The 10437-nt window shown below is 40.0% G+C and overlaps 1 protein-coding gene across 3 annotated transcripts in view; it reads right to left on the reverse strand.

Moving 5' to 3' along the window:
* Positions 1-10437, reverse strand: part of LOC126996907 (nuclear factor of activated T-cells 5-like) — a 60781-nt gene that overhangs the window by 38529 nt on the left and 11815 nt on the right. Inside the window, exon 1 of one of the 3 annotated variants that reach the window (XM_050857827.1) lies at positions 9161-9264. The exons of 1 other annotated variant lie outside the window; for it this stretch is intronic. In XM_050857827.1, coding sequence (XP_050713784.1) covers positions 9161-9173 — 13 coding nt within the window. In that variant the 5' untranslated portion in view covers positions 9174-9264. Of the gene's footprint in view, positions 1-9160; positions 9265-10437 lie in introns of those variants that run through there. One more of the 3 variants, XM_050857830.1, reaches the window with a different exon arrangement.

Raw genomic sequence — 10437 nt, forward strand, 5'->3', positions numbered from 1 at the left:
CTCTCAAGCACATGTGGACGCAAGGGAGACGCAGGTGTGTGTGTGTGTGTGTGTGTGTGTGTGTGTGTGTGTGTGTGTGTATTGTGAAGTGCTTGCGTTATTTCCGGTCTACACACACACACACAAATACTATTCTCTCTCTCTCTCTCTCTCTCTCTCTCTCTCTCTCTCTCTCTCTCTCTCTCTCTCTCTTGATACGTCTTGATCTGACACACCCCCCCGCACCCACACACGAGAGAGAGAGAGAGAGAGAGGTTGATGACTTCTCGACCAAGACCTTATAATATTTTACGTCGTTTTCAGGCCTACGTATATCCTCTCTCTCTCTCTCTCTCTCTCTCTCTCTCTCTCTCTCTCCGTACCATTTGTACCCAGAAAGCATTACGCATTCGATTACAATACGAGAGAGAGAGAGAGAGAGAGAGAGAGTATGAGCGTACAGTCAACTTTAATATTCCTCTCTTCGTATTGATCTCTCTCTCTCTCTCTCTCTCTCTCTCTCTCTCTCTCTCTCTCTCTCTCACACACACACACACACACACACACACACATACTCCCAAGTGGAACCGATAGGAGTACGTATTTCAAGGTGAAGGCAAACACACACACACACACACACACACACACACACACACACACACACACACACACACATGAATCAAATAGTTAAGTCCCATCAAACCCTCAAATTACATGTTTTATTCTGTTTTAATATTCTTTTTAGAGAATATGAAAGGAGAAGAAGAAGAAGAAGAAGAAGAAGAAGGAGGAGGAGGAGGAGGAGGAGGAGTAGGGAATGAGATGGTTAAAACAGCTGCCATCATGAGAGAGAGAGAGAGAGAGAGAGAGAGAGAGAGAGAGAGAGCTCAAGCAACATGCGAGTATATTGATCCCAGCAAACACCCCTCCTCCTCCTCCTCTTCTTCCTTCTCCTTTTCCTCCTCCTCTCTGCTTTCAACGTGACCACCACCACCACTACCTTCATTGTGTGTGTGTGTGTGTGTGTTTGGTCCCTTGCTGAGTCATGTTACGTCCATACAGGTCTCTCTCTCTCTCTCTCTCTCTCTCTCTCTCTCTCTCTCTCTCTCTCTCTCTCTCGTAGCTGTGATAATCTGTCATATCTCACTCCAATCTGTTATCTCCTTCAATCTTATCTCTCTCTCTCTCTCTCTCTCTCTCTCTCTCTCTCTCTCTCTCTCTCTCTTTAATCAACTAATATCTCGTGAATATTTTATAGTGACTTCATTTGCTAGACTATCTCATCCCCCCCCCCTCTCTCTCTCTCTCTCTCTCTCTCTCTCTCTCTAATCATCCCATTTTTCATGAAACTTTTATATTGAGTTCATTTCCAGGACTTAATTCACTTTTATCTCTCTCTCTCTCTCTCTCTCTCTCTCTCTCTCTCTCTCTCTCTCTCTCTCTCTCTCTCTCTGTGACTGTCTTCGTCTGTATCTCTATTTACTTTCGTTATATCATTGTTTTTATTCTCCAAGTACATTATTATTATTATTATTATTATTATTATTATTATTATTATTATTATCATTATTATTATTATTTTCCTTCTGTATCTTATCTTCCTCTTCTTCTATCTCTCCCTTTTCTTTTTTAATTGTTCATTCTCAACATTTTTTGTCAAATATTTTTTTTTAATACTATCTTGATAAGTACGAGGAAATATTAATATGTGAAGAGATAAAAGGTCTCTCTCTCTCTCTCTCTCTCTCTCTCTCTCTCTCTCTCTCTCTCTCTCTCTCTCTCTTCTTTCCATTCTTCCTTTTCTTTATCTCTCCCTTTCATTTCTTTCTTTTTTCTTTCCTCTTCCCCCCCCCCCCCTCTCTCTCTCTCTCTCTCTCTCTCTCTCTCTCTCTCTCTCTCTCTCTCTCTCTCTCTCTCTCTTCTTTCCATTCTTCCTTTTCTTTATCTCTCCCTTTCATTTCTTTTTTCTTTCCATTTCTTCCCTTTTTCTCGTTTCTCTCTCTCTCTCTCTCTCTCTCTCTCTCTCTCTCTCTCTCTCTCTCTCTCTCTCTCTCTCTCACGGTACGCCCACACATGATTGAGTCAAGGAATTGCACACGCACGGTCATATACAGGCACATCAGAAAATAATATATCAGATTGTTTTTTAAGAAGAGTAAAAATCCCATTACCAATCTCTCTCTCTCTCTCTCTCTCTCTCTCTCTCTCTCTCTCTCTCTCTCTCTCTCTCTCTCTCTCTCTCTGTTCTCCTTCTCCTTCCTCTTCTTTCTCTCTCTTTCTTCTCTTTCCCACGTTCTTTTTTCCTTCCTTTTCCCATTCCCTTCTCCCTTCTCTCTCTCTCTCTCTCTCTCTCTCTCTCTCTCTCTCTCTCTCTCAAATTAATTAATGGATTTTTCTACTCAAAACTCCGAAGCCTTCATCAACTCACAAAGCGGATGAAGAAGAAAAAAAAACAAGAAAAAAACAATCTCTTTCCCAAACTCGTAAAAAAAAAAAATAAATAAATAAAAAAGCTAAAACAGTAATTATGTATACGACTTATTATTTTCTTTTTCTCCTTATTTTTTCGGGGAATAATGACTAAACACACACACACACACACACACACACACACACACACACACACACACCATGCGTCATACACCACAAAGACATTAGAGGGAGAGGTATTGAGGAGGGGAGGAAAGAGAGAAGGGAGGAAGGGAGAGAAGAAGGGAAGAGAAGGGAAGGGAAGAGACAGGGTGGAGAAGGGACAAGAAAGAGAGATTAGAAAGGGAAGGAGAGGAAAGGGAAGAGAGAGGAAAGGGAAGGAGGAGAAAGTGGAAGAAAGGGAAGAAGGGAATGAGGTAAAGAAAAAAAGGAAGAAAAGGAAGGAAAAACGGTAAAACAAAGAGAGAGAGAGAGAGAAAGAGAGAGAGAGAGAGAGAGAGAGAGAGAGAGAGAGAGAGAGAGAGAGAGAGAGAGAGAGAGAGAGAGAGAGAGAGAGAGAGAGAGAGAGAGAGAGAGAGGTTTGATTATTCGGAACAGAAGTAAAAAAGAATAAAATAAAATAAAGGCTTATACTTATTCTGCAAGGGAGTGAAAATGGATTAAAAAGGGAGAGGGAAGGAATAGAGAATAAAAAGTTAGTGGAAATACGGAAATACATAGAAATAAAAACTGGAGGGTAGAACATAATCAGTGAAAAAAAATAAGAAAGGAGATTGCAAATAAAAAAAAATGAGGGAAGTAAAAAAATAAAAAATAAAAAGGCCTTGCTTATTCTGCAGTGTGGAGGGAAAAATATCTAATGAGCTTGATGCTAAAAATAAACAACTTTTGAAACATTAAATAAAATAAATTACTCGTTTTTTTGTGTGGGACGGTGTTGCAAAAATGAATATCCTGATTTGTTGCATGAATATAAAGAAACAGATGGAATAACAATCTCTAACAAGGCTGATTCCCTTCTCTATAGATACAAATACATTAAAACGTACACTAACTCTCGTATCAATTTAAATGAAGAATGAAACTGAAGAATGACATATATACCAATAGCCTAACAAAGCTTATTCTCTTCTCTTTCTTCTACAAACACTAAATACATACAGGAATTTTTCCATCAATAAAATAAAGAAATGAACAGAAGAATGATTTGTACGAATAGCCTAACATACCTCTCTCTCTCTCTCTCTCTCTCTCTCTCTCTCTCTCTCTCTCTCTACATATACATTACTACATACATCATCGTACATCTTGCATCAATAAAGAAATAACCAGATAGACTATAAAATACATTCTCTCTCTCTCTCTCTCTCTCTCTCTCTCTCTCTCTCTCTCTCTCTCTCTCTCTCTCTCTCCATATACATTACTACATACATCATCGTACATCTTGCATCAATAAAGAAATAACCAGATTGCCTAGAAAATCCCTTCTCTCTCTCTCTCTCTCTCTCTCTCTCTCTCTCTCTCTCTCTCTCTCTCTCTCTCTCTCTCTCTCTACATATACATTACTACATACATCATCGTACATCTTGCATCAATAAAGAAATAACCAGATAGCCTAGAAAATCCCTTCTCTCTCTCTCTCTCTCTCTCTCTCTACATATACATTACTACATACATCATCGTACATCTTGCATCAATAAAGAAATAACCAGATAGCCTAGCAAATCCCTTCTCTCTCTCTCTCTCTCTCTCTCTCTCTCTCTCTCTCTCTCTACATATACATAACTACATACATCATCGTACATCTTGCATAAATAAAGAAATAACCAGATAGCCTAGAAAATCCCTTCTCTCTCTCTCTCTCTCTCTCTCTCTCTCTCTACATATACATTACTACATACATCATCGTACATCTTGCATCAATAAAGAAATAACCAGATTGCCTAGAAAAGACAGTCTCTCTCTCTCTCTCTCTCTCTCTCTCTCTCTCTCTACATATACATTACTACATACATCATCGTACATCTTGCATCAATAAAGAAATAACCAGATAGCCTAGAAAATCCCTTCTCTCTCTCTCTCTCTCTCTCTCTCTCTCTCTACATATACATTACTACATACATCATCGTACATCTTGCATCAATAAAGAAATAACCAGATAGCCTAGAAAATCCCTTCTCTCTCTCTCTCTCTCTCTCTCTCTCTCTCTCTCTCTCTCTCTCTCTACATATACATTACTACATACATCATCGTACATCTTGCATCAATAAAGAAATAACCAGATAGCCTATAAAATCCATTCTCTCTCTCTCTCTCTCTCTCTCTCTCTCTCTCTACATATACATTACTACATACATCATCGTACATCTTGCATCAATAAAGAAATAACCAGATAGCCTAGAAAATCCCTTCTCTCTCTCTCTCTCTCTCTCTCTCTCTACATATACATTACTACATACATCATCGTACATCTTGCATCAATAAAGAAATAACCAGATAGCCTAGAAAATCCTCTCTCTCTCTCTCTCTCTCTCTCTCTCTCTCTCTCTCTCTCTCTCTCTCTCTCTACATATACATTACTACATACATCATCGTACATCTTGCATCAATAAAGAAATAACCAGAGAGCCTAGAAAATCCCTTCTCTCTCTCTCTCTCTCTCTCTCTCTCTCTCTCTCTCTCTCTCTCTCTCTCTACATATACATTACTACATACATCATCGTACATCTTGCATCAATAAAGAAATAACCAGATAGCCTAGAAAATCCCTTCTCTCTCTCTCTCTCTCTCTCTCTCTCTCTCTCTCTCTCTCTCTCTCTCTCCATATAAATAACTACATCAATCAACGTACATCTTGAATCAATAAATAAAAAACCAGATAGCCTAGAAAATCCTCTCTCTCTCTCTCTCTCTCTCTCTCTCTCTCTCTCTCTCTCTACATATACATTACTACATACATCATCGTACATCTTGCATCAATAAAGAAATAACCAGATAGCCTAGAAAATCCCTTCTCTCTCTCTCTCTACATATACATTACTACATACATCATCGTACATCTTGCATCAATAAAGAAATAACCAGATAGCCTAGAAAATCCCTTCTCTCTCTCTCTCTCTCTCTCTCTCTCTCTCTCTCTCTCTCTCTCTCTCTCTCCACATATACATTAATACATACACGAACTCTCTCATACATAAATAAAGAAGTTAACTTTATACATACATCATACATCTTGCATCAATAGAGAAATAACCATATAGCCTAACAAATCTCTCTCTCCCTCTGTACATATACATCAATACATACACAAACTCTTCAATACATACTCGTAAATAAAAGAAACAAATGGAGTCGATACTAATCACACGCAACACTCCACGCCTCTCGAAATTGGAATAAAAATGATTATGTTAAAAAAATGATGGTTGCCTTGCCAACGTCGATACATGGACGAGGAGGAGGAGGAAGTGGAAGAGGAGGAAGAGGAGGATGTGGAAGAGGAGGAAGAGGAGAGTTATGTAAAGGGTAAAAATGAGAAGGGGAAAATGATGAATGAATGGAAGATGAAGGATACTGAATGAAGATGATGATTAGAAGAAGAAGAAGAAGAGGAAAAGGAAGAAAGAAGACGAAAAAGAAGATTAAAAAAGAAGAAAGAAGAGAAAGAAGGTGAAGAAGAACAAGAAGAATGAAAAGGAGAAAAAAGAAGAAGAAAGAAAAGAAGAAAATTAAAACAAAAAAACATCTCAAAATAACAAATGCGTGGGAATAAACACAAAAAAATAAAATAAAACAAAATTAAAAACGAATAATAAAAGCTGTCAGGAAAATTAAGAAAAGAAAAATATGAAAGCTTTAAAATTCTGTGTCGGTTGAGAGAGAGAGAGAGAGAGAGAGAGAGAGAGAGAGAGAGAGAGAGAGAGAGAGAGAGAGAGAGAGAGAGAGAGAGAGAGATCTTTCCTAGTCTAGTCTAGTCCACGAAGTCTCTACATAAAGATTTTTGCTGTGGCCTCAATATGACCCCAGTGAACTTACACACACACACACACACACACACACACACACGTTGCATGACACAGCTTGGGAACGGCGCGAGGAAGGGGGATGGAGAGGGAAGGAAGGGAGGATTGTGATGAAAGAGAAATAGTGAAGGGGAATGGTGAAAGGAAGGGAAGATGGTGAAGGAAAGGAAGGGATAGTGAAGGAAGGAAGAAGGGAGGCGTGGTAGGGTGATAGAGACAGCTTTATGAGTGTAGAAAGAGGAGGAAGAGGAGGAGGAGGAGGAGGATGTGATGATAGTGACGAGAGAGAGAGAGAGAGAGAGAGAGAGAGAGAGAGAGAGAGAGAGAGAGAGAGAGAATGGTTGTAGTAGTAGTAGTAGTGGTAGTGGTAGTAGTAGTAGTAGTGAAGGGAATAGTGGTAGAAAGGAAGGGATTGTGGTAATGGTGTAGGAAATAGATAATGGTGGTGATGGTGATGATAGTGGTGGTGGTGGTGGTGATGAGGGGGGAGGGGGCCAAAATCACACCTCATCCAGTCTTCTGTCGATTACTTGCATGACTGTTTTTCTGTCTGTCTGTTATGTGTATGTATGTCTGTATTTCTAGTTCTCTTATGTATGTCAATGCTTGTATGAATCTGCTTTCTGTCTGTTATATATGGGTTGTCTTTGTCTGTATGTCTGCTGTCTTTCTTTCTATCCATATACGTCTGTGCTTGTTTGTATATCTCTATATGTATGTCTAATCTCTATATGTATGTTTGTCTCTTTATCAATCCTTATATGTTTGTCTGTCTGTCTATATCTATCAGTCTTTCTTCCTGTCATCTATGTCTTTCTTTCTGTCCCTATGTCTGTGTGAGTCTGTATATTTAGTTCTATGTGTCTTTGTGTGTATCTATTTCTATATGTCTGTGTCTAAATCTATTTATATGTTACCTTCTCTCACGGTCAGTCTACCCTCTGTCTTGTCTGTCTGTCCCTATATGTCTGTGTGAGTCTGTATATTAAGTTCTAAATGTCTGTTTGTGTGTATCTATTTCTATATGCCTGTGTCTAAATCTATCTCAAAGTCACTTTCTCTCATGGTCAGTCTACCCTACGTACGTACGTCTGTCTGTCTGTCTCTAGGTCTGGCTCACCGTCTTATCTGGCAAGTCATCAAGTGTCCCAGGCCTCTCTATTTCCTAAGCCTACATAGCAACTGATAAGGTTTAGTGGGCGTTTGGCTGCGTGTGGGGTGGTGATGTTATGTGAGGTGGTGGTGGTGAGGGGGGGGAGGGGTTATCTTCTGCGACACGTGGCTAGTGCTGCTATGCCATACACACACACACACACACACACACACACACACACACACACACACACACATGCTGACTCGTTCTTTGAATGTGTGTGTGTTGGTAAGTAAGATAAGGTAACGTAAGGTAAGGTAAGGTATGGATGGTAAGGTGGGTAGGTAAAAAAAAAAAGGAGAAAGGGACAGGAAGAGAGGAGGAGGAGGAGGAGGAGGAGGAGGAAGAGGAGGAGGCATTTCAAGTTGACCAAAAACTAAATAAAATAAAAAAAACTATGGAATCTGAGAATTACCTTTTAAATACCAAACATAGCATATCAAAATTACTAAGAGGAGAAAGAGATAGGAGGAGAGAGAAGGGAACGGAGAGAAAGAAAGTGGGAAGGGAAGGCATTTCAAACTAACCAACATAAAAAAAACAATAAAATGAACCTTTCCAAACATATTAAAATTAGTAAAAGGGACAGAAGTAAAGGAGGAGGAGGAGGAGGAGGAAGAGGGGGTCGTAGAGGCATTTTCAGCTGGCCAATATTATAGCATGCACCAAGGTGACATGAGTGTGGGGGCAGCAGCTTCTAATCCCATGCGTCAGCCAGCCAGCCAGACACATGCATCAGAGCTGACAGAACAGGGGGAGGAGGGAGAGTTCAGGGGCTGGCAGAAGGGGGGGGGGTTGGGGGGGGAGGAGTTTCAAGGGCTGAGGGAGACGGGGGATTGTTACGTCAGCCAAGAAAGTTAATAGCTCTACCCCCAGGACATGAAAGGCTTGGGGATGGAGAGGGACGGGAAGGGAAGGGGGGATTATTAAGAAAGAGAAATTGTAAAGGGAAAGGGAATGGTGAAAGGAAGGGAAGATGGTAAAGGAAAGGAAGGAATAACAACAAGAAAATCAAGAAAAAAAAGGAGGAAGAGGAGGAGGACAAGAACAATAACACAAAGAAGAACAAGATAGCAAGTTGTTCAAGTTGATTGGAAGGAAGGAAGGAAGGAAGGAAGATCAAAGTGTGAGGACCGAAGAAGCGATACAAAGAAGAAGAAAGATGAAGAACAAGAACAGGAAAAAAAGACAAAGAAGAAAAAGATGAACAAGAAGAAGAACAAGAAGGAGGAGGAGGACAAGAACAAGAACAAGAAGAAAAGGAGGAGGACAAGAACAAGAACACAAAGAAGAACAAGAAAAGGGGAAAAGAAAAGAAAGAAGAACAATAAGAACAAGATATCAAGAAAAGAATGACCAGAAGAAAAAGAAGAAAATGTGAAAACAACACCTAAAACAAACATAATTCCATAGTTACCAGCAAGACGAAGAAGAAGAAGAAGAAGTGGAAAAAGGAGATGAAGAAAAACCAAAACAAATATCATCTCACATTTGACACAACACCCATCACCTCATATTTCAGTCCCCCATCAAAGGCAGCAAAGAAAACCAGTAACCTCACACACACACCACTGACCAATCTCATGCATCAGTGACAGCGGGGGACCAACGCATCGAGACACTGACGAATAGCGGGCGGCAGGGTGACAGAAGGGGGCGGGGCCTATCTGCCAGACGTATCCAAACGGTCTATATTGGGTTCTAAAAAAGATAGTAATGTTGAGGTGGTCTTGCCAAGCCACTCACTAAGTTATTTAAGGGTAAGGCGATGGACTGATTGCTCCCCTTGACTAATACTGCGTAGGTAAGTGACGTTAGCAGGGAAAGGGTCCGGCAGTGAAGGAACCAAGAATAGAGAGAGGAGTTGAGAGAAGTTCGTAAAGGAGAAAGTTGAACACAGATAAAATAAACAGCAGATACAAGGTTAAGGACAACTTGCTAAGGGGTAACTGCGTAGATTAGTGACATTAGCAGGGAAAAATGTCAACGAATACAGAAAGCAGGAATATATAGAGAGGAGTTGAGAGAAGTTCGTAAAGGAGAAATATAGAGATAATAAACAGCAGATACAAGGTTAAGGACAACTTGCTAAGGGGTAACTGCGTAGATTAGTGATATTAGCAGGGAAAAGGTCAAGGAATACAGAAAGCAAGATAGAGAGAGAGGAGTTGAAAGAAGTTCGTGAAGGAGAAATAGAGATAAACAACACATACAAGGTTAAGGACAACTTGCTAGGGGAAACTGTTTAAATGTGACGTTAGAGGAAAGAGTTAACCAATGAAGAAAACATGTAAAAAAAAGAAAATAGAGAGGAGTTGAGGAGTTAGCAAATTAAACAGAGATAATAAACAAAGCAGATATACAGGTGAAGGATAATTGTCTTAAGAGTAATAACATGAACATTAGAGAGGAAAGAGATAACCAAAGGAGAGAGAAAAAATAAATAATGAGAAGAAATGAGACGAGTTAGTAAAGGAGAGACTACGATGACATTATAGATCATTTGAAGCTAATGGCGAAAGGTAAACTTGATGAATAAGTAATGACCAGGAAGTTGGGAGGAAGAGGGAACGAACGTAAACGCCAAGAACGTAAATGTCGAACGATGAAATATTGAACGAAGGGACTGATTGAGGAGGAGGAGGGGGAGGAGGAGGAGGAAGAGGAGGAAGAAAGGAGAGGAAGCATCATACATACATACATACATACATACATACACGAAGTCAACTCAGTGTGTGTGTGTGTGTGTGTGTGTGTGTGTGTGTGTGACCCAGATTTTCACGAAGCCATAGAAAGAAGAGAATGATGGAAGATGAAGAGGAAGAAGAAGAAGCGGAGGAGGACGAAGGAGAC

This window comes from Eriocheir sinensis, chromosome 11, assembly GCF_024679095.1.
Source record: "Eriocheir sinensis breed Jianghai 21 chromosome 11, ASM2467909v1, whole genome shotgun sequence".
Classification (NCBI taxonomy): Eukaryota; Metazoa; Arthropoda; class Malacostraca; order Decapoda; family Varunidae; genus Eriocheir; species Eriocheir sinensis.